This window comes from Phaseolus vulgaris, chromosome 8, assembly GCF_000499845.2.
Source record: "Phaseolus vulgaris cultivar G19833 chromosome 8, P. vulgaris v2.0, whole genome shotgun sequence".
Lineage (NCBI taxonomy): Eukaryota > Viridiplantae > Streptophyta > Magnoliopsida > Fabales > Fabaceae > Phaseolus > Phaseolus vulgaris.
The window spans coordinates 14,240,739-14,267,265 of record NC_023752.2 but is presented as its reverse complement, the minus strand read 5'-3'; the positions used below and the strand labels follow the sequence as shown (position 1 = coordinate 14,267,265).

At 32.1% G+C, this 26,527-nt stretch overlaps 1 protein-coding gene across 1 annotated transcript; it reads right to left on the bottom strand.

Moving 5' to 3' along the window:
* Positions 1-4,968: 4,968 nt before the first annotated feature.
* Positions 4,969-6,245, bottom strand: LOC137824862 (zinc finger protein 10-like). Its single transcript, XM_068630542.1, has one exon. The coding sequence runs from the start codon at positions 6,056-6,058 to the stop codon at positions 5,150-5,152; it is 909 nt and encodes a 302-aa protein (XP_068486643.1). The 5' UTR covers positions 6,059-6,245; the 3' UTR covers positions 4,969-5,149.
* Between the last annotated feature and the right edge of the window lie 20,282 nt (positions 6,246-26,527).

Sequence of the window (26,527 nt, the reverse complement as noted above, 5' to 3'; positions counted from 1 at the left end):
CCACCGTGAGTGAGCGCGCACCACCGTGACCCAACCCCATCGTGAGCGAGCGCCACCACGAGCGTCTTCGCGTGCGAGCGCCACTGCGAGCAAGCTACGCAACGCATCGTCACCATGCCACCATGACCAGCAAGCTGCGCACCGCGTTGTCTGCGCGCTGATAACACCCTCGCGCCTCCCACCGTGCCGCTTCTGCAACTGTGAATGAAGATGTTCATATTTCTAAGAGCATGCCGGTGAGAAGTTTATTACTTTTAATATATGATTATCTTCTAATATCTTGGTTTATTGTGTATTTCGTTTTCAATATGATTATTTGGAGATTGTGATGTGTGATGTGATTTTGACCCATCCAGAAAGAAGCACACCCAAAGAATTGCTCAGTATTAAGTAAATTCTGGTGAATGATTAAAATGATTCCTTAGAAGAATGGTAAGGTATTTTTATGTATAATGATGAATAAATTATCTTGTTGATTTTGCTTGCCAAATTTTGTTAAAGTCAAAGCAAGAACAAATGTGATCAAATGGTTGATAGTTGAATATATTTGAAAACTAGTCTTAATTATAGATATTTGAATGGAGTAGAAAACAATCTTAAATTAGTGTGAATATTATGATCAGTACACATATTATACTAACTTTCCATCCGATGATGGATTTTGTGGTGAATATATCTCATTCCTCATCAAACAAATGTTTTAATTATTGTGATTCAATTTTTCATTTTTCTTTTAACTGCTTTTTAATACAAATTTATTGATAATATGCATGCATTATATACAACTCTTTTTTTCAGGTTTATATACTTAATCCAAAGCAAGATGTGCACGGATTAGGTTTTGATCCTTACAAGCATGCTCCAGAATTTGGAGGTAAACCTTTTCTTGTTCTATATGTGGCCAATGCTGATTCTCTATTCCATTAAACATTATCATTGATATAGATTTTATAATAATTATTGTAAGAGAAATTATTGTATATAAAATATTTATTATATTTCTTACTTTTGTGATAAAAACTTAAACATTAAAAAGATAGAACGAATAAAATATTTTAATTGATTTCTCTCTTTTTTTTACTTTATTTTTCTCTCAAGCTTTTTTCCTTTCAACAACACACTAAATACTAAGCTGAAAAAAAAATCAATTATGGTTATTTGATTAAAAAATGTTTTTTAAATATACTTTTTTCAATTAAATATACTGATCACTTAAATTTTGTTTGATAAAAGTAATTTTTTTTTTCTATTCAATGGCACTGTGTTAAAGAAACCTATTATACTTTTTATAATGCCACAGATAAACATGTTATAATTTTTTTATTTCATTTTAAATACATGTATCCATATAATTAAATTTACAACTTAATGTCAGATTAGTTCTCAAAAATACAATCTAATGTCAACTTGATTATTTGGTACAGTTTAATGACAAAATCTATTTTTTACAGTTTAATCAGTTTTAGAAATTCATATTTAATTGTTGTATCTTCTTTTTTTACAGAAAAAAAAGATCACGCCTATCCAACAAAGGGGGACTTGGGTTCTCTAGAGATAATCTATTTGGTTTAAAGTGTAAGATACTTAAAAACTGAGTATATAAAATAATCAAAGAATAGAAATAGTGACGAATTGGAGAGAGTTTTATTTTCAGCACTCACTCTTTGCACCATATTAATTGTTTGTATCATATTTGGGCATTAGAGGTGATGATGATTAATTAAATAAAAGCACCAAATAAAAGTTATATTTTATTAATTTGTTGTATGTATATTTTTCATCTTTTGTGTATGATTTTTAAATTTTTTATTTTCTGGAATTGAATCTTTTATGCAGGAGGTTTGAGATTTATTAAAAATCATTTTTTTAAAAAACCCACATACAACGACGGTTCCCAACCGTCTTTAAAAGTTGTTTTTATTTTTTATTTAAAATCCACTTATGACGTCGGTTAAAGGAACCGTCGTTATAAATATGTTTATAATGACGGTTGACCAACCATCGTTAAAAATATGTTTATAATGACGGTTGACCAACCATCGTTAAAAATATGTTTATAATGACGGTTGACCAACCGTCGTTAAAAATGCCTACTTTATGACGACGCCTACAACAATGACGGTTTAAAAACCGTCTTTAAATGTTCTTTTTAATCGTCGTTAATTATCCTTTTTGCACTAAAGAATCTACCTGCATTTGCCACATCAAAGAACCTCACAAACCCAAATCTTTTCCCCACCTATTAAGCCTATGTAAAATAAACACTTCTTTCCCTCTTTCCATCTCTAAATAATCTTAATCATGTCATATTCCCCGAAACCAACTGGGAAATTTGAGAAGAAGAGACTGGTGTAGTTGCATGATGATTGTTGTAGTTTACGGCCCTATGATTTTCTCCATCGCTCCATTTTTATTTTAATTATTATTTTTGTTTTCTATTTTATGACCTTAGTTCAGAAAAGGAATTATATTTTAAAAGCTCACAAACATTTCATTGTGTGTTGCCTCTCACTCAATATTTTGTTCATAATTAACCCCCCAATACATTATTATATTTCATGCATTCAAGTTCATTTTTCTTTCATTAAAGGAAAATCATGAAATAGTGATCCAGCTTTTAGATGACTAAAACGGCTAATAAAGATGGTTCTATTATTTATCACCAATTAAGTAAGTTCAAAAGTTTTGCACATGTGAACTTCTGCAATCTGCCCCCCTAATTTTTTATTGTCATCTCTATTTTTTTTATAAGGCAAACTAAATTATTAAATTAATTATAAGTTTAGCAAAATGTCACCAATTAAGTGAAAAAGTCTCTCCTTAAAAAGATACACATTGAGAGGAACTTTAAAAGAATACTAAATATGAATACGTTACTCAAAATATATTATTTTTAAAACTACACCTAATTCTTAACATATTAAATGTAATTTCTAAAACTAAAATCATTAAAAGTTTTCCTCAGTTTGAGCCAGTTAGTAGAACAGGAAATATCTAGAAGTCCCTTAATTTGTTCATAAATATGCCAAGTTAATTATATGTTTTATTGGAAAATAATAAAGTCAATTACATAAACCTATAACTAGTTATAAAAAATATTATTGTAAATATCTTATATTAATATCGATAAATTTTCTTTGTCTAAAAAATTATTAATTGAACTTCAAGAAAATTACTTCCTTTATGTTTCGTATACAAATCATTGAAATTACATAGATATTAAAGAAGAAGAAAAAGAAAAATATAGCTACACATGTGCATGTATACATGTACTGAGGGATACATCTTAGAAGAATAGGATGCTAATATTATAGGTTATTTTAAAACGTCTTTTATCCGAGTAACCTTATGATATTTTCTCATTGTTAAGAAGATATTATACTACGATAGATACTACAAATTCAATTCTCTTTTAAGCAAGTCTTTAGAATATTTATGATAATTGATTAATTTTTAAAAATAAGTCAGTCTTTTAGACAGTAACCAATATGCGATGAGACAATGCTATTACTTTTTTAAAATATCATTAATAAATAGTGTGTTAAAAAACCATAGTACTTGTTTCTAATTTATTTTTAATTTTATATATAAGTGGGTTTAATTGACTCTTTTTAGGTAAAAAATAAAAGATACCATTCTAGTCAAGGGGTTCTCCATCAAAATTCCCATTGAAGGTATCCATCAGAAAAAAAAGGTACTATATCACCTCCCAACCTAGCTGCATCGATTTATGCGGCAGACTTGACTAGCTATGGTTAATTCATAGGGAAGTTGGAGCTCACACATTATAATTCAGAGAACTTGTCATTGTGTGTACCTAATTCATGCATACAGAAGAAGAAACAAAATTTGTGTTGCAAGGTCCAATGAGTCTTGTTGGGATAATATTCTCCTTGTGAATATAAAAAAGCAAGCATAATATCATAGCCAATTCTTTAAGTAGATTGATTCTGGAGTAGGTGGCAAATTTTGGAGGGATTTAGGAAAGAGTGAGGAAAAGAAAAAAGGTGAGGCAGAATGTTAGCAAATGGATTTATGCGCAAGGGAATAAGAATACCAAGTATTGCAACAAATCTGATGAAGATGAGAATAATACAAAGTAAAAGAGAATCAATGTTGGGATGTATCTGACTTTATATGGCTTTGAAACGCTCAAACATGTTTTATAAATGGGTAACTTTACTGATATGTCAGTGAGGTACTGAATAGGAAAACGAGCTCACAATATTCCATGCAGTTCTTAGGAGGATCCTTCACCCTCAAACCCCACATGCACATGCACTAATCTCAATACTCAAACTATAAAATTCTTTTATTCCTCTATGGTTCTTCCTGTTGAAACCTATCCACCTTAGGATAGAAGTAGGGGACCCACATAATCCGTAGAAGAAGCATGCATCAATGGTAAATATATGTTCAGTGCATGCATGGAAAGCTTCTTCCAACAACATACAAGAAAATTCCCATATAAAACTATGAATCTGTTTTATAAAACTATGAATCTGTTTTCTTTTTCAAACAAATATTGACATATAAAACCTTGAAGTTTAGACTATAATTTCAAATACAGTTACCACAAGCAACAATGAGTTATTCTCACTGGGAGAAACCTGCTTGCATAAGTTCTGCCAATTAAAAATGTAATTAGAACTATTTTTTGTGACACAATTTGTCGCACAAGACAGATTTCCTATGTTGCATAAATACAAAGAAACGAAATTAAACTTCAGGGTGCAGCCTAACCTAAGCTGATTATCTAGTTATAAAATGTCTCATAATGGTTCATACAGCGCTAAAATAAGTTGTACGATAGCATGAATCTTATATATATATATATATATATATATATATATATATATATATATATATATAAAAGCTTTCACATGTTCCTACTAAAAAATGATATAGAACTGTAATGTTTCTCAGATGCTTTTAAAGGATCTTAGTAAAAATCGATGGAGATATCAGTTATATATAATTGCACTCTTTGATGAGCTAGCTTGTTTGTGATTGCCATATTGTTATCATCACACATCCAATCAAACATGAAAATCTTCCTTACATGGTATCAAAAGAAATAAACAAGGAACAAGAGTAAAATCATAAGAGTAAAATTATATTTATAAATATCCGTGCTTCAAATGTTTTACTATACCTCGGACCTATAACCAAGCCTTAGCTCCAGATCTAGCTCTTCTATGGAGCTAGGGCTAAAATCAAACATCTCTGACTGCACATGATGCTTATCAACTGAACATGATTTGGGGAACAATGGAATGGATGAAGCGTCTGATTTTCTGTTCTTGAAACTTGTATCTATCTCTTTATTCTCAAACTGCACAACTGGGTGAGCTCGACTCATAAACATGTTCATGCTCACAGCCACCTCAGTTTTACCCTTCCTACACCCAGAATCCAATCCCTGTAATTTTTTCTCAAAACTGGCTTCAAGATCGAGCCTACTTGAACAAAATCTGAAGTCATCAGTTAAATTTGACAAGGATTTAGAAGAAAAAGAAGGGGAAGACTCGTGACATCCTTTGAAAATTGAAGAATTATTGTATAGTGGAATCTGGGGTTTCTCTCTGCATCTTTTGTTAAGTGAAGTGCCTAAAACATTGGAAGGTGAAGCAACAACATGAGAATAAGGATCAGAATTAGGGTTAGTGTTATGAGCCAATCCACTAAGAGAAGGTGGGTATAAGTAACCCAATGAAGTAAAAGAAATTTGAACCGAATTCTGGGTTTGAGTTTTCTCAAGATCATCATTGAGGATTTCATTCTGAGGACTATATGGCTGCTTTAGTCTTGCTCTATCTCTTCTATGAACATTCATATGGCCTCCTAAAGCCTGTGCTGACCTAAATTCTCTTGTGCAAAAGGTACAAGAATATGATCGTGGTGGCCACACGCAACCAGACCAAGCTGCATCTTTAGCAAAGGCTTGCTCTTCCCATGAGTGGTCTTCATTGGAAGGGTAATTAGTCGAAGAATCATCAAGACTAAGACTCATAGAGTACTTTCTCTTACTCCTGATCAAACATTGACCCTCCTCCATTATGAGAGTATATGTTCACCTTGATTCAGAAAAGGGAAGGAATTATAGTAGGGAATTTTGAGATTGTAGATGGGAATTGAAAGCTACATGAGTCTACTGTGGGAGGAGCTTGAGATAGATGGGGAGAGATAGTGTGTGGAAAGTGAAGTGGTTGGTACTCTACCTTGAATGTCTCGGAGTGTAGCTAATATATTTCTTTTTCTATTTTATGGTATATTTTATGGTTGGCTTCCAACACAGTTAATCAGACATTAGTATGAATACTCCAAGTTCCCGTTTTCCTGCATTTTCTTTGTGAGAGAATGCGATGCAGCAATGACTATAAAATAATTCTTGTGGGTCCTTAAATTAGTTATGTTAGATGGCTATAGAGTATTATTACAGACTCAAAGCAACAAATCTGACTGAAATATCCTCTGTTGATGCAGCAATGACTAGAAAATCATTCTTGTGCCATTTGGTCTTTGCGATATTTTTCTAATCAAAATATTGTTATTATTATTTGATCGAAAAATAAATTTTATAATTGAGCAAAATACTTTTTTATCTAAGTAAAAAATATTTGGAGGTTCATTTTAAACATAAATGAATTTTTAATCAATTTTATCTTAATAAGGTTATTTTTTATTCGACCAAATAAAGTATCATTTAAGGCCTTTCAATGTAATAAGGTATTGAGTGTAAGTAGCTTGAGTTGAATATAAGAGGTTGCGAAAACGATTTGATTACTTGTACCTCATGATATAAAGAAGCTCTAAATTATTTTTGCATCAGAATCATTACCTAATTAATTCACTTTGTATGAACACAAAATGAATACGTAAAATAAAGATCTGCATGATCACCATAGTACATTTAAAGCCCTGGTATTTCAAATGTTGAAGGCAATGATAAAAATTTAAGAAGGCGAAAAATTACTAAAAAATCTGAAAAATTGGAACAGAAATAATTTTGGGGATATCAATAGGATTAAAGAAGATATATTCCACCTAATCAAGGAACTAGATTTAAAAGATGAATAAGTCGGACTAAATAATGAACAAAAGAAAGAGAGAAGACATTTAGATTAAAAAAATTACATAATAATAATAATAATATTTAATATGAAAGTTTTTATAAAAAAAAGAGACACTGTTAAAAAAATGTAGAATTTAAAAAAGTAAGTTTTAAGCGGGAGATATGGCAAAAGCAAAAATCAAAATCCATATGATTGACCTTATGTGACTCAAATTCTAGATTCTACCATTCATTAATAAATTGAAGAATGAAGAATGACATAAAAGGGTTACAGGTAGAAGGTGAGTCGGTGGAGGAACCTAAGCAAGTAAAAGATGAAACTAAAAGGCACTTCATGACCCAATTTCAAGGAAAAAAACAACATAATATTGAATCTGGATAGAATTCCTTTCCCTACTATAGCCAAGGAAGACAATCTGGATGGAATCTAACGACTATTTAGTTTGGAGAGGGGATTCATGAGGGACTTTCTCGGTGAAGTCAGCTTATGCTACTATGAATATCTAAGTCAGGAGCGCTTCAAATGATATTTTTAAAATATTATGGCAAGCAAATCCAGTGCCAAAAGTACAAATCACTGTTTTGAGGATCCTGTTAGATAGAGTTCCAACTAGAATCAATCTTATTCGAAGAGGTGTGTTAGTTAGCTCCTTAGTATGTGTGGTTTGTCAACTCTCGAAAGAAACGGCCCAACATTTGTTCTTAGACTGTACTAATGCACAAAGAGTATGGACACTCTCTTATAGATGGATTGGTATTGTTCTAGCACAACATAATGACCTGAAATTTCACTTTGAGAACTTTCACTTAGTGCATCTCAATTTTAAGTAGAATCAAGTTTGGAAAGGTACGTGGGTGGCTATTGTAAGATGAATTTGGAAACATAAAAATGCAGTTATCTTTAAACAAGGGGTTTCGAATGCTGAAGAAATATTTCACTCAATCCAATTGCTATCTTGGTTATGGCAGAAATATAGGGTAAAATCTTATAATTGTTCTTTTTCAGATTGGCTTATGTACCCTAATCAATGCTTAAGTAGCAACGCCTAACAGGAAGCATTAGGGGGGTCGGTTGGTGTCCTTAAGGTTGAAGTTTGAGGGTGTTTGGGGTCAGGTCAAGCTGGTGTATCTTCACAACAGGGGAGGAAGTGTTATGGAGTTGATGGTGTTAACATTCTCTAGCTATGGTGGAGATAACTTTTGGCTACTGCAGGGGAGGATGAGGTAGCAAGGAAATGTTCAACGTCTAGGTCCTCAATAAGGGACATCAGTGGCAATGCAGACCTCTGGTTTTGATACCTTTTAGCTTGTCTTCCAATGCATCATTCAAGAGGTTTACTATGGCCTTTGATACAAGCTTCAAGGAGAGCTCATTTACTTGATGATGTTGCTGTTTGGAGAGGTAATTTTTCAGATTTTTTATCCGAAGAGGCAGGGTAGACTCAAATCAAATGTAGTGGCTGGCTTACCTACGTCTGGAGCTTCGTATGGTGCACCTGAAGGTGTTGATGTACTGCCAAAGCTGGGTTGTTTTTTGTGGAAAGAGTTGTTGGTTGATGCTTCCAGCAAAGAGGCCATCAAGTGCAACATGTTTTTTAACCTGTGCTAGTGTGGTTGGTTGGACCACATGTAGTACTGCAATTCAAACATGGAGCTGTTGGGCTTTTTTTGTTGCTCTGTTTGGGTCTGTTGTGGACCTCTAGTGGGCTGGGGGTTTGTGGTTAGCTACTACAATAGACATGCTTTGGTAGCAAATTGATGTTGATTTTTTGTTTCCGGTTTTGTATACGGGTTGGGACACCCCTGAAGTGGTCCCCTTTAATTCAATTAATTCTTTACTGATAGAAAAAAAGAAGAATAAAGATAATAAGGATTTTTTAGCAATCTTTAAAGAAGAAGTCAAGGAAATGGTATGGAATGTGAGGTAAGTAAATGTCTAGGTCTTGATGGAACAATTTGAACTTCATCAAAAATCATCCGGACACACTAAAAGGAGGTTAATAAAGCAGTAAGTGATTTTCATAAATCTGGTCATTGGACCAAAGGTTGTAATGCATCGTTCATCAATCTCTCTAGTAGGGTGTATGTATAAGATAATATCCAAACTTTTAGCAAAGAGAATGAAGAGAGTTTTACCAAAGGTCATAGGTCAAACGCAATATGTGTTAGTAGGAAGAAATTTACTTGATAATGCCTTGGTGGAAAAGGGAAAAAAACAAAAGATATATGTACTTGAAAAAGCTTGTGATTTTTTTAGATGAAATTTTCTTTACTACATGCTAGAGAGGTTAAGTTTTGGGAAAAAAAAATGGATAAAATAGATTAAAAACTGCCTAACTCAAGAATTCAGTTCCACAAAAAGAATTAGACAAGGATATCCACTTAACCCGTTTCTATTCTTAGTTGTAGCCGAAGGTTTGGCAGGTATTAGACAAGCAATAAGCCAAAAATAATTAGAAGGATTGAAAATAGGAATGGAAGAGGTTGAAGTTTATGTGCCAAGATAATATGCAAAATATGATAACCTTGAAAGTTATACTAAAATTTACGAAGTAATATATGGACTTAAGAGTCAATTTCATTAAAAGTAAACTCAGTGGGATTGGAATTAGTGATGATCAATTACATAGATATGTAACTTTCCTAAATTTCTCCTTTTTTTTTTTGTCGGCAAATCCTAAATTGCTCCTTAATGAACATATATTTGTTTTAGGAATAATGATTGGCAAAAATCCTAGGCAATGTAAAAATGTGGGATACTGTAATAAAAAAATCAAGAAGAAACTGACAAGATGGAAAGGTAAATTACCTTATTTTTTTTCAAGCAGATCTGGCTTAATCAAATCAGTTTTGAGTGTCATTCCATTGTACCACATATCTCTCTTCAAAGCCCAGAATAGGGTCATAAATGAAATTCATAAAATACAAAGAAAAATCTTTTGGGGATGAGGGTAATAAAATAGTCTCGGTAAAGCGACCAAAAATCTGTAAATCTAAAAACCTAGGTGGTCTGGAAATTAAAATCTAAAACTATTCAATGAACCCTTATTAGCTGTGGAAGTAGAGAAATATGGAAAACAACTATTACACTGAATGTAAAACATTTTTCTGAGACTGAGTTTTAATAGTGTGGCAACTAGATATAAAAGAGGAGTACAATTAAATACCAATTAATGTCTGTTCAGTAAGAACCACGTAGAATTCTTAAAGAGTTATTATTTTCATAACCATGCTACACCTTATAATCCCAATAAATATTAATATTTGTAATAAAATAAAATTAAAAACTTCTTTAAAAAAATACATACAAAATATAAAAAGTTAGAAATCTTTTTTCAAAATTAACAAAATTATAATTTTTTTAAAATGATTAAAATATGTAGGATGAAGCATGGGTGTCAAATAAACATTAATTATTCCTAAATCACCTATTTTTTGAATGTAAAGTAATTATATTTATTTGGAATCAACTATAATTTACTACTAAAAAATCATTAAATAGAAATTAATTTTAGAGATAAAAAATAATTAGTTACTATTGATAAAATTAAATACTATTTTAAAGACTAAAAAATTATTGATATCTAAAGTAATTTCTATTATTGATAATTATTATGTATTTAATTATTATGATAATAGTTGGTAGGTAATAGAGATTCAAGTTCGTAAGTAATAAGATCCGTAGGTAAAAGTTCATAAATAATAAGAACCATGAGTAAAAGTTGGTATGTAATGCTGAATTTACCTACGGATTCAGATCTGCAGGTAATGTTGTTCGTAAGTAAAATTTGTAGGTAATGCTAAATTTACCTACGGATTAATATCCGTGGATAAAAATTTGTAAATATTTTTTTTTTAGTGAAATGCGATCAAAATAATTGAAGAAGATGGTATGCTCTAAGCAATAACCGAAGAAGCTGCTTCAAGGAAGATAGGAAATTAAAGAGGTAATTAGTTCAATCCAAAGAGTATTTGTGTCACTAAATATGATTACGCTAAAAACATGAACGTTAATATTTTAGGGTTTAGCATGAACATACGGTAAGACCAACTCAAATGTGAAATTAATTTTCTCACAAAAGTCAGCTGAATGGACTCTAACCATATAAATATATTTATCAAAAAGGTAATGTCTATCTAACTGACGCTAAAGCAACACATTTACAAATAATTTAATCTAATATTCCAAAAGCTGATGCTAACTGTAATTATTAAAAAAATAATGTAATTTCATTTATGTTTTAGAAAATGTCCGAAATATCCTTATTAAAATGACCATGTAGACCAAAAAAATTATTTTACCCTTAACATTTATGCAAAATATATTTGGAAGCAGGAAACACATAAGTCAAAGACTCACCTCTTTTGCTGCTTCAATCTTAGTTTATCTATCAGGTGTTAGCGTCAGTCAACAACTTTTGTATTACATTCTAGTTGTATTAATTTATTTTTGAGTTGGTTAGATGGATAATATATTATTATTATGACCATCATATATTTTTCTTTATCTTTTTATAGTGTCGGGTTAGATTGTTAAACCTTTTTTATTTTTATATTTAGTTATAGATTAATCGACACAAATTTTAATTTTTTTAAATTTAATATTGCAACAATAATTTTAATGTTGTTTTAAAGTCGCTAAATCGATTTTAATAGTGTTTTTATATATGTTTATTCATAATGAATAAGTTAAATTAAAAGAGAACAGTTAGGGTATTTCAATTCTATAAAAAAATGTTTCTAACAAAATCAACAAATGAAATCTACATTCCAAAACAGAATAAGACGGTTGTGGATAGTAGAACGAGTAGTTCGTATCTCACTAACAATAACTCCTTCCAGACAGAACTAACACAGAAAACACTAAACTTGAACCTATGAAAAAACCATGTGTCAATATGTTGTCTAACAAGTACAACAGAAATGTGTAATGCACCTTAGTCCTATGTGATTCTTTGATTGTCTTACTCAGACAATCAAGAAATTGTTCCCTAAAAAGATGTTTTTGATAGACATATTGATTCTTTTCACTATCATTGATTCGCAAAACCTCCATACATATGTGGACTTAAAAACTGCAGAGTAGAATAAAAACTCAGTAGTGCGTTAAGTCACCCATTTCCTTCTTTTTTTTACAATCCTTCCAGCTTTCTTGCAAATAATTCATGAGTAGTTTTTTTTATCAACAATAAAAAATAAAATAAATGAGAGTATTATGGATATTCTAACTCATACAAAAAATCTCGGTCTAGGTGTGGAAGTAGAGGCAAAAAAAATCAATCACCTGGCTTACAAATTAATAACTACAAGTATTCTAGATAAAAAGTTTCTTCCAACACGTACATGTTAATAAATTAAGAAATGAAGTACAGGGATATCTTCAAGTCACAACAAAAGGTATGTTTCTCTCTGTGTTTGCACCAGATCATTGTGCAATCCCTCGTCTCCACAGATCGATTAGTGTCCACTGATTTCAAAAGACATGTAAACATATGACAAGGAAAACATCAGGGAATGAAATCTAAACATGCAACCAAATTAATGCGGCAATCTGAGTATGAGAAATATGATTTGGGGAATTTATATTTTACCCATGTTCAAGTCTTGACTTGAACCATAGTAAATTTTTTTATCGGATCCACCACTACCTGATTTAAAGATTACTTTATTCCCTAGATTCCAAAGTCCACATATAATAACAACCCACACACATTTTCACATGTTATTCCCCAAATTATTCGTTTCCATAATTCCTATATGTTCAGCCCTATCACAATGAACAAATAACCTGTCAGTCCATGCATCAGTCATATGCCACACATTGGAATCTATTTTACAAGTGAAGAAAAGGTGATTCACACTCTCCTATTCAAGACCACACATGACGCATATGCCCCCAGTCAAGACCCCTCTAGATATTAAATTATTATATGTTGCAGTTTTGCCATTTAAGACGCGTCATGCAAAGTAATGTGCTGATGGAAGTGCTTTTATGTTCCAAAAATAGACAAAGTTGAAATTAGGCTGTGAGAACATATTAGAATTGGTATAGTTCAAGAGTTTATCATAACCGAATTTTATAGAATATGAATTTGATGTATCACCCAGCTAGAACCAACTGTCATTCCTATGTGTATGTAACAAAATGTATTTCGGTTCTTCCATAAATGAATTGACAATTTGAAGTTCCCATTGGAACCACTTCCTTCTCCATGGTATCCGCCATAACCATTGACTCTCATGCCATCCGCCAAACTTTTTTAGGGTACCCTCCTTATGCACAAAGTTCATGAATATTCTTAGGTATCTATTTTTTAAGGAATCATTCCCCAACCATTTATGTGTCCAAAATCGAATTTTACTACCCTGACCTATTTTGCAACCTCTAAGCATGTCAAACCAAGAATTTGAATTACTCTCACATATCTTTTTTATATCTTTCAACCACCAGGAATCAAATTTTGAATACGCGAGTTCATCCAGCTCTCTCCATGAGCCATATTTGGATTCTAGTACCTACTTCCACAAACTTATATCTTCACTTCCAAGCCTCCATTTCCACTTTCCTAAGAGTGCCATATTAAAAAGTTTTATATTTTTTATTCCATGGTCACCTGTGCTTTGGGGTTACACAACCATTCCCATTTTACCCATGCAATTTTCCTATTATCGCTTCATCAGCCCCACAAAAAATCTCTTTTTAACCTTTTGATCGCATTCACCACTCCTATGGGTATTCTAAACAAGTAGAGATAATAATAGGGGATAGTGGATAGAAAAAAATTTATCAGTGTGATTCTACTTACAAATGATAGATCTTTTCCTTTCCATGTGGCAAGCTTATTTTTTATTTTTGATATCATATCATATCATAATTTTTTTTCTCCTATGGTTATCCCCTATTTTAACACCCAGGTATTTGAATACGACCGTTATTATGTTACAATTAAATATCTCAGAGAACCTATGGATTTGAAGAGTGTGTAACCCAATTCCTGCTATCTTGTTTTTCCAAAAAATTACCTTCAATCTTGACGCTAATTCAAAACACCTTAGAGCACATTTGATTGTTGTGATGTTCTTGACATTCGTCTCACAAAAGAATATTGTATCATCAGTGAATTGTAACATACTAGCCTCCACTTAATCCTTTCCCACTTTAATCCCATCGAATAACCCTTTTTATTGGGCGGGCCATTATCATAACTCTCGCTAGCCCTTCTGCCACAATGAGGAACAATAATGGTGCTAGTGGATCTCCTTGCCTAAGTCCCTTCGTAGGGTGGAACTGGCTAGTTGGACTGTCATTTACTAAGATGGATATAGATGATGATTTTAAATAGTTTCTAATTCATTCTATCCAAGTTGTTCCAAACCCCATTCTCTAAAGCATATATATAAGAAAGTTCCAATCCACTGAATCATAGGCTTTTTCAAAATCAACTTTGACTATAATACATCATTTATTCTTTCATCTTACCTCTTCTATGATTTTGTTTGCTACGACTATGTTATCAGGAATGCCCCTTCCCTGGATGAAAGTTGATTGTTTGTGATCAATGATGGACTGCATGAATTTGTGTAGCCTTTTAGCTAGAATTTTTGCTATGATTTATAGAAGTTGCCAATTAAGGAAATGGGTCTAAAGTCCTTTAGTTTAGTAGGGTTTGCAATTTTTGGTATGAGTGTGATGAAGGACTCATTGCAACCCTTTAACCACATGCCCATGCGTGGAAGCAACTCATAGCTTTATACAAGTCCGTGAATGACGACCCATAATGCTTTAAAAAAAACTAAAATTAAAATCATCTAGTCTTGGGCATTTCTTCCTGTCACAATCCCAATAAAGTTGTTTTATTTCTTCCTCGAAAAAACCCTTTGCAAATGGGTATTCAAAATAAAATATAAGGTTGATGGGACAATTGAAAGGTATAAGCAAGGTTAGTGGCAAAGGGATACACACAAACAGAAGACATTGACTACCTTGATATTTTCTCTCCCGTAGCAAAGATGACCACCATAAGGTTGCTTCTTTCTCTAGCTTCTATCTATAATTGGGAATTGAAACAATTAGACATAAACAATGCCTTTTTACATGGATTTGAAAGAAGATGTATACAAGGTTTCTCCTCCTGGATTGACTTTTATTCCACCAAGAAAAGTTTGTAAACTAAAAAAGGCTTTATATGGCCTTAAGCAAGCCAGCAGAGAGTGGTTTGCCAAATGTCATCATTTTTGCTTTCTATGGGATATACTAAATCTATGAATGATGATTCCTTGTTCATTAATTCTTCTTAAAGATCTTTTACAACATTATTGGTGTTTGTAGATGATATAATATTGGCAAGAAATGATAAAGAAGAGATTGCTTGAATTAAACAAGCCTTGAATCAGACATTCAAGATTAAGGATCTTTGGGATTTAAGATATTTTCTTAGTCTAGAAGTAGCAAGAAGTAAGAAAGGAATAATGGTGAATCAAAGGAAATATGCATTGAAATTGTTAACAGATGCAAGTCTTTTAGCCTGCAAACCTGCACTCACTCCTATTGATAATCATAAAAAATTCTCTTCTACTGGAAGTGTTCCTTTCATAGATATTCAAGTCTACAAAAGATTGATTGGAAGGATTATGTATCTCACTAATACCCAACCTGACATAACATTTTTGTGCAACAACTTTCTCAGTTTCTTGTTAAGCCTACAATTGCTCATTATACTACAGCGATTAGAATTCTCAAATATATTAAAGGAGCTCCAAGTCTTGGTTTATTTTTCTCTTCCAACACTTCTGCTCATCTCAAAGCCTTTTGTGATAGTGATTGGGGCACCTGCAGTGATTCAAGACAATCAGTGACTGGTTTTAGTGTATATCCTGGGAATTCTCTCATATCTTGGAAATCAAAGAAGCAAGGAACAATATCATAGAGTTTTTGTGAAGCTGAATACAGGACAATGGCCACTGTTACATGTGAAATTCAATGTCTAACTTATCTACGGGCACCCTTCCATTTCTCATGTCGGGATGGAGGCCTACAAGAATCTACATTATTCCATTCCTCAATAGAAGTAGAACGTGCTTTAATCTTTTCTTCAACCATCTTTTGGTCTAACATCTTATAACCACCACGAGACAATAAGTGTGGGGTCTCATTATTTGCCTGATTGGCTTTTGCTTTCTTCCGAACATCCTATCATCAACATTCAAAAGTTAATAATACGTTAATATAAATTACCTCCAAATAAAACAAGTGATATTAGCATGCCATTTCTCAATTTCTCGAATCTTCACAAACTGTTGTCAAGTTTCTTCATCAAGGGATGCATATTTTGTACAAGGATTTTCTCCTTTCCTTACACCATATATATAAGTTGTTGTCAATTTTGATTTAAACTGACAAAACTTGACACTCACATTAGAAAGAACCTTCGCTCTCAAGGTTTCTACATTCGGGAACTCGTAATGCGTCTACATTATTTTGGATAATTAGTTCATAAACAAACTTCAAATTGAACAAAGTAAAAACAATTACATACCAGAATATCCTGCTAAATCATGTTTCTCTCATGCTCGGTCACGTGATCCCAGGAATAAGTTAAGATAGAGATCCTTTCATGAGCAACTACTTCGAGATAGTTGTTAAAATTCTTTGCATATGACCTAGTGGCCACACCAATGTTGATATAATTAGGCAATAATATTTTTTCACCTTTATTTATCTTTTTACACATACTATTTAATATTGTAGGTCCTTTACCAGTTCTTGAACGAGGAACTTCATCATCTGTCATGTCCCTGTTACCAAACAAATATGATAAGCATCAAGAATCTGAAATATAATAAAAATATATATTATAAAACTAAACGTGAAACACATGCACACACAAATATATATATTCCTTCTTCATGGTCATTTTGAGTTGCATGTACAACATCAACAACATCTTCGTACTCTTTATTGATCATCATCATTCTTGTAAGTGATTCAATATCACAAATGTCATTGTTTGTATCTTTTAGGTCATTATGTTCCTTTTTTTCCATGTAGCACAACAAACCAATGTTCAGATGTAGGATCTTGGATATAGAAAACTTGGAAAGCTTGATATGCCATTATGAATGGTTCACCATGATAACCTATCTTTCGAAAGTCAACGAAAGTCATTCCTGATTCATCAACTTTCGCACCAATCTTATTATCAACCCACTTGCATTTGAAAACAGGTACAGTAAACTTGGTATAATTAACATCCCAAATCTCTACTATGACACCATAATAAGGCATTGATCCCACAACAGGATTTTGTTCCTTTGAAGTTGAAAAATGCATAGACTTTGCCTCCAAAGTGACTCCACTATTTTGCACTGTACTCCTATCATCTTTAGACTTTGTGTAAAACAGACAACCATTTACTTCATAGTCAGAACAACATAAAACATCAAACTTGAGACCGTTGCAAGCCATGTTAATGTTTCAGATGTTGATGGATCATTCATGATTTTTTGCTTAAACCATGACATAAAAGTTTTGTTATGCTCAATTAACACCTATTTTTCTGATAGTCTTGGATTCTTATATTTTACAATGTCTTTGGGTGTATCTAAGTATGGTAACACCTAATTAGTGTTAATCAAGATATACAAATGTGCTTGTAGAACCTTTTCTTTAGATTTGCTTATGACATTTACACCTTTTGAAGAATTACTTATCAATCTATGAGAGTGCCAACATTTTTTAGGAACTCCTATATATTTGGATTTTGACAAGTACTCGGAACAAAACTCAATAAATTCTTCTGAAATGTATCTTTCAATAATGGAAGCTTCCGGACGACATTGATTCTTCACATATCCCTTCAAAATCTTCATGTATCTTTCAACTAGATACATCCATTACATATAAACTAGCCTGGACAATTTGATTTCTCTTACAAGATGAACAACCAAATGTACCATGATATCAAAAAAAGATGGAGGAAAAAACATCTCGAGTTGACACAAGATAACAATAATTTCTTCTTCAAGTTCATCCAACTTTTGAGAGTCAATCTCTTTACTACATATCGAATTGAAAAACGAACATAGTCAAGTGATTATATGCCTAACATTTTTTGTAAGATTCCACGAATAGCCACTAGTAGTAATTGTTGCATTAGAACGTGACAATCATAAGACTTTAAGCCAATTATTTTCAAATCATTCATACATACAAGACTCTTCTCATTTAAAGAGTACCCTTGTGGTACCTTAACACCTTTAAGACATTCCTAAAAACTTGTTTTCTCCTTTTTCGACAAAGTGTAACACGCTGCAGGCAAGTATGTATGTTTACCAACTTCTCGCGATGCCAATTCCTCTCATATATTCATCTCAATCAAATCCAGACATGCATTCATACCATCCTTTGCTTTTCCTTTAATGTTCATAAGTGTGCCTCTTAAACTGTCACACACATTCTTTTTTACGTGCATTACATCTAGACAGTGTCTGACATCTAACTTAGATCAATATGGAAGATAAAAAAGATTGATCTCTTCTTCCATATTTGAGTCACAATTTGTTTCTTCTTCATTTTTTCAAAAGTCACATTAACATTTTTTTATCTTTTCATAAATTTCTAGGCCAGTTAAGGGAGTGGGACAAATGTCGTGTTCTTGGTATCCGTTAAAAGCTTTTTTTCAATCTATGATAGGGTGGTATTTCTTTAGAAATCTATAATGACCAAGATACACAGATTTTCATCCGTGTTTCAACTACTCTTATGATGTCTTCTCTTCACATAGTGGACATGCTTTATGGCCTTTTACACTATAACTTGACAAGTTCCCATATGCAGGGAAGTCATTGATGTTAGAATATATGGCCTTAAACGAGTGGGGGTGAATTATTTAAGAGAGATTTTTGAAATCTTTTTAAAGTTCAACAAAATTCTTTTTATGAATCCAGAACAAAAATCAGGTTAGCCAAGAACAAAAGCAATAAAACAACAAAGCAACAGAAAAACAATCGGTTGTTTCTGCGAAACAATCAGTTGTTTATACCAGTAAAACTTAAACAAAATTTAAATGAGTTTGAGGGTAAGAGAGAGATACACCAACAGTTTATACTGGTTCACTCTTAAGCCAAGAGCTACATCCAGTCCCAAAAAAACCACTAGGTAATCCACTGAGTAATCAAACCAGATTACAACACACAAACCACCAAAGTAGTGACCTTGAACCCTTCAAGAAACACATTCCCTTTGGCAAAACACACACCAAGAGTATTGATCTTGACCACCTCAAGAGCACACAACACTCCTTGGCAACACAACACCAGAAATACAGTAGATTGAGAAGGGATTACACTTGTTTACAGAACAATCTGAAATCAATACAATTGCAATCCTATTCCACTCTCTTCGAAAACCCAAAGCTTGATGTGAATGTTCAAATCTTGAAATCAACTTTTCACAACTGAAAAACTCAAATATGTTTCTCTTGTTTGTTTGAAAACATAAATAAACCATTTATACTTTCCAAAGATTGGATCAAAGCAATTAATGAAGGAGCATATTCAGTTGAAAATCATTTAAAGCACATTCAACCTCCAAAACAGAATTCTATTAGGATTTTCAAAGAAACAATCGGTTGAAACCATGAAACAACCGATTTTTTGGTTTGGCAGTTAAGTAAACTAAACTTAAACAGTTTTCAACCTTTTCAAAAACTCCTAAGAGTAAAACAACCGATTGATTCGACAAAACAACAGGTTGTCTTTCACTTAGTTGTAAAAACACTTTATTTCAAAAAGGATTTAAAACACATTAGCTTTAGATTCGACAAAGGAGTGGATTACAAATTAAACTACCCAGATCCCACCCAAACACAGCAGCAACACCAACCTTTCATCAAACACATAGGATTTGGATTCTTCAAAGCACTTGATCAATCTTGATCAACAATTGGTAGTACAAAATAACATTGCATGCAATCGGAAAAATTCATTCTTAAACACGTCAAACACATTAACCCCTTCATTCCACAGTAATTTCAAATCTTCAATCAATAGATTAAGATAAACATCTATGTTATTTCCAGGGTTTTTTGGACTAGAGATCACCATAGATAACATCATGTATTTGCGCTTCATACATAAAACAAGAGGTAAGTTGTAAATCACTAACAAAACGGGCCATGAACTATGATTTCGACTTAAATTTACAAAGGAATTCATTCCATCAGTTGCTAATCCAAATCTTAAGTTCTTGATTATTTTCCAAATTCAGGAAATTATTTATCAATGTTATTCTATTTTAAAGAATCAACTGGATGACAAAGTAGTCCATCACATTTTCTATTATCTACATGCCACCTTAGGTTTTTAGCGTCATTTGTATTTGCAAACAAATGCTTAAGCCTTGGAATTATTGGAAGATACCAAACAACCTTAGCAGGAGAACCTTCCTTTGTGAATTCTTCAATTTGATCATTCTGACCAACTTTAACCTTATAACATGACAAACCACACCTGAGACATCTTCTTAAATCTTCATTCTCATTTTTGTATAAAATACAATCATTAGGACATGAATGTATTTTTTTTTATATTCCATACCCATTGGACAAAGAATTTTTTTTGCCTCATAATTTCGATTGGGTAATGTATTGCCTCATATTTTTCAACTGGCTGTTTTTCTGAAAACCTTAACAAAATTATGTTAAGCTATACCAATCTATTTTAAATGATTCAAACTAATTTTGGTTCTTGATTTAACTACTTTGACCATCTAATTGGAGTATAAAAGGGTTTCTTTACGCTCCTAGTCATTAACTAAGAAAGAGAGATCAATCAAAAACAGTTTTCAAGATTTCAAAGAGCTTTTGGATCATCTCAAGTGTGGAATAGGATTGTCTTGTAATTTTGAACTTTAATCTTTGATTTACCCAACTGTATTCTATTGCCTTCTTCTCTCAACATTGTATTTCTGTATGATTTGGTGTGGTGCAGTTTCAGAGGGTTGTTCTGAAAACTGTGTGTTTTGCCAAAGAGGTGTGTGTGTTCTTGAGGGGTTCCAGATCATCACTCTTGGTGTGTTGTTTGTAATCTATGTTTGATTACATAGTAAATTCTCAGTGGTTAGCTGAGGACTAGATGTAGTTCTTGGTTAAGAGTAAAATAGTATAAACTTCTTGTGTGAATCTCTCTATCCTTATTCATTAAACTGTTTTATATTTGATTTTCCATTTTGTTGGTATAAACAACCGGTTGTTTTGCAAAAGCAATTGGTTGATTTTCTAGAATCAAACTAAAAATAATTTTCTAATTGGCTGAACAATTTTCTAATTGATTGATTCTTTATAGTCTTTCATTCTACCTTCAATACTTGCGAAAATCTTTTAAAAACAATTCACCCCTCTTTTTTAAGGCCTGTAATTTTAACACAGCACACGGAGGAGGCTGGCGGCTGGTGCAGCATGCGGAGGAGGTTGACAATTGGTGCAACACACTGAGGAGGCTGGCGGCGGATGCGGCAGCTGGTCGGACCTGCTTCGTGGCGGATCTGGTTCGTGCGGAGACGGAGCAAGGGAGGACTGTGGTAGGAACTGGAATGGAGCTGGTGGTCGTAGTGCTAGTTCACACGGTGGTCGTTGCAGAGCGGGTCATCATGGTGGAGTAGTGGTCTGGCGAAGCGGTGGCTAGTCGTGGCGGCGCGGTCCGAGGAGGTGGTGCAGTTGGCAGTTGTTGTGGGTGAGGAGTCTGAGTGAAAATGAGTGAGGAAAGAGAGAACGTAGTAGTGAGTGTGAGTCTGAATATGAGTGTGAGTGAAAATCAGGAGGGAAAGAGAGAGACTGGGTGCACGGGTTTCTTTTTTTTGTTGGGAAACTGCTCATTAACGATAGTTCTATAAAGAACCGTCTTCATTCTCACATTCTATCCAAATTAACGACATTCCCGCCTGAAGTGCCATTAAAAACACAGAAAACTTGAAAAAAAAATACAAAAACTACCACCGCCTCTATTATGACAACTGCTCTTTAAGAACTGTCTTTATAGGGAGTCGTAAATTACGTATTTTGTACTAGTGGTAATGCATAATACATCTAACAGTTGTACCTCTGATGATCTATTTTGATCTTACAACTGGATTTTTTTGAAATATCTCTTCCTATTTTCAATGTTAGGTGCATAACAACTTTAATTTTTTTATGCTTAGAAGTGTATTCATTAGTATACCTAACAAGCTCTAGGTCCTTCTATATAGTCAGCAATAGGTGTTTTGTATAGATCTTTAAGGGGCTACTACTATTTATTAGGGTGTTTGTTTTGTTGGATTTTTTTTAAGTTATAGATAATTATAACCTATTAGTTGTAATAGGGTAGGAGTATCTCAAAATATTTCAAATTTATTTATTATTTTATCAATAAAAAAACTAATATCAATCTCTTTCTCTAGATTTCATAACATGATTGCTTCGCCAAAAAAACTAATACCAATCATTAAATAACTTATTGAAGTTAACTATGCCATATTCAGATATTTACTATTTAGAAAAACATATAAAAATATAAAACTAAATAATAACTACAAAAATATATTATGAAAAAAAATGTGCTTGTACGTGTGCATGGGATACACAATAAATAGGAGTTGTGAATCTTATGATTAATATCTTTTAATAATAAATAAATTGAATAAAAAATAACACTTCAAAAATATTCCAATCCTTATTAATTTAAAAAATCAAAGACTTTCTTCACTTCATACAGCAACCAAAAGCCAAATTGCATAATGACCAAAAACAAAGTACAGTAACTACATAAAATACCATCCATATACAGCCAAAACCCTTAACAGCACCTGTCACTAAGAGAAAACAGAATATTATGACTAATCATGAACTCAACTTTTTTTTCTTCTTTTCCACTGCGAACATCATCATTCATCACTTGCATAGCAGCTTAAGGGAGTGATTACTTCTTCCAGAATATTATTATTTTTGTTGTAAACCTAATTTTAATATATCTGATTGTAGCCGGCCAGTGGGCTGCTATCTAAACTCATCAAGTTTTTTAATCACTATCTCTTAATCACATACAAACAAGAAGTAAAAATAAGAAGTTCTTTTTTAGATTAGGCAAAAATATATATAATTCTATAATTGTAACTTGCAGCTTTTATCTGGCTTAAACTCTTTTGTCATATGTGTTTTGCGATCGCTAATATAATTAAAGAAGAAAGCGAAGGAAGGTGAAAAAAATGACACAGAAGGAAGCAGAAAGAAAGAAAGAGAAAGTATGTAAAATTAGACACTACTCCAGAAGCACTTTTACAATTGTGTTTTTAAGGGGAAATATTATTTGTTAAGACACAAAATGACAAACTTTCAAATCAAAATTATTTAAAAGATCATTACCTCATATAACATTTTTTTTTCTTATACAAAGATGCTTACAATCATCTTCCATGTATATCACCGAACTAATATGACTGTGAGTATAGAGCAAAATCTGCATAATACCAACACCAAAAGGCAAAAATCACATATCTACCTATTACAAAAGTGAACTTTAAGCTTAACTCAATCCCATAAAACCAGCTTATGAGGTTGAGGTTTGCATTCACTTATATACAATGAAAGGTTTTAATCTCTAGTCGATGTGGGATCTCCAACACACCCCTCACACAGAGACTGTCAACTCGTGCGTGGGACTATATATTATGGATGGTCCGATAGCGGTCCGATAGTGGGTGACACGATAAGCCCAACACAAACACTCGCTAGAATAGGCTCGAAATGACTCTGATACCATATTATGAAATAGAATAAAGATGAATAAAAGAGAACAAAGATGAACAAAAAAAGTAAAAGGAAGACAAAGGATATGAGAATAAATATCTCTTCTTTCTTGTCCTTGAAATCAAAACAAATGGTCTGAATATATACAAGTAGTACACTCATTCTAGGTTTAACAAAAGAGGGAAAAATCAATAATTAAATACTAGAATCATAACACACAAAACAAAATAAAGTTTATTCACCTCTATAAAGAGAAACAACTGATAATTAGAAAAAAGATACTCAATTATTCTCCTCTATAAAGGGAAACAACCGATTAGAAAAGACCAAATAATATTATGATGCTTCTATAACTCTGGTATCCGTATCTTTTAATATCTCGCCACAAGTTGGGGAGCAAATATTGATAAAACCCAACTTAAAACAAATATTCTTAAAAGATTGAAGAGTTAAATAAACGCATAGATAATGCAGTCTTTCTATGTTTCTCAACAAACAATGTCCAAACCATAACCATGCTGCAGAGTTTTACAAAATAAATACATAAATACAAAGCATTACACCGGGGTTGACCCTTTCCTACGTTACTTCCTTGGGATGCTTCTTAAACCTGCATACAAACCAAAACTCGAAAGCATTAGCAGCACCAATCACAAACATCAACATCAGATAAACATAAATAAATAAAAGAACATATAAGCAGTCCAAAAATCTCCCTCCCGTTAAAGCAATCCATTTTCATCTTCTCTTTCTGATAGATTTTAAGCAATCCCTAGGACTCAAACACCACTGGGCATATGACATTATTTGAATAGGGTTATATTTGATCGTGTATAGGTTGCAGATATTTGTTGTTTTATACAATAATTAATATGAGAATTAATAATTATAATTAACAAAATCTCCAATACATTTTTTTACTATACTCTCTGCTATTTATCATTTAGAGTTTTTATAAAATTATAACCAGTTCATTGAATATAAAGTAAAACTTGTAAAATGTTGTAATTTACAATGTATATTTTCGTTAATATTAAAAACTGTATTTAAAAGAGCACGTTAGATATTTTGTTGCAATTATTTATCTAACAACAAATATGTTTCTTCTAATTAATTAATTATGAAAATGAGGCTACCGACACTTTTTCTCCAAACTACGCGCCTCCCTAAACGCTAATTATTTTGTATAGGACATTCATGAGCATTTTAAGGAAAAAAAAACAAGCTAAAAAATATAAAATAAGAATTAAGTCTCACATGTGTCGTAAATTATTAGGAAAACAAATCAATATTGATCGGTAACAGAATAAAAATAATAATGCATTTGATAATTAAGATGACGAGGATAACTTTCAGATAATAAATTATAAGTTTTAAACATTATGAATCTGTTATTAATTATAAGCCAAATCTATTTATTAAAATTAAAGATAATTAATTTAGAACGAGCTAAAAGTACCCAAGATTATGAAGGTTAATAATTTAGATGCATAAGACAATTTGTAAGAGCCAGGCTGTAAAGATGAAAGAGAAACTTGCCGTAACGATTTTTTCTTTTTTTAATGAGACATCGGATTTTTGGAAGATATTTATGTCAGATGAAATGTGGTTGTGTTGAAGTTTTTTGAGTATGTATTTTTTTTTATCTAATGAGTCATAAATATAGGTAAAGGGTTATCTAAATTCTTTTACATAGAAGTGATATAAAATGAGAAAATTACAATGTTTTAAAACAATACATTGGGTAGAAATACTAGTTAAAAGAAGAAGAAGAAGAAAAATCTTACTTTTTTTTTCATGTAGTCAGAACCATAATCTAAAAACAATAATGTAACAACATTTGTTTATTATTTGGAACTTCTACTCTAAATACATAATATTATTTCTGTACATCCAAATGGATCAAATAGCTACAAAACACAAACAATTAGGCTTTCATAGTTTTCTTCCCTAAAGTTGTTTGGTTATATAAAGTGTAATATGCTATTGATTTCCATATGTCTTTGAAATCTTAACCATTTGGAAGAGTAAAACCAAACGAGAGTAAATGAGTATATGAGATGGCTAGTACAAAACTAACAATTTAAAACATTTGAGTTCAGGACAATGTTTATGTTAACCAAGTTATCCTTTATTTATATTCTATTAATCAATAACATATAAGAAAAAATAAAAACTAAATTAGATATTAATACTCTCAAATATATTGATGAAGGTATTGTGATTAAATTCTTGTTCTTGATGTATCAATGTATATAGTAGATTTTTATCAAAATAATTTGAGACTTATCCCCTTTCCATATCTATTTGTCTACTACCTCCTCCTTTGGATGTGTGGAGACATTTTGCATAAAAAAAAGTAGCATTTGTTTTTTTCCAGTTAAATCATTCTCTACTCCATGTTATGTTGGGTATGAAGTTAAGACCAATTGGGTTGGGCTGACTAGACACATGTTTAGTGAGTGGGTTTAATCATTGTACACAGTTGAAGCGCAAGTGAACATTGTTCTGTGGCTTCAAGTGGGAGATTGTTGGGTATGAAACCAGGACCAATTGGGTTGGACTGATTAGACACCATGTTTAGTAAGTGGACTTAATCATTGTACCCCTTTTATAATCTTTATTTAAAGAGATCACTGTATACTTGTAATTGGTGTGTAACAAGATAGAA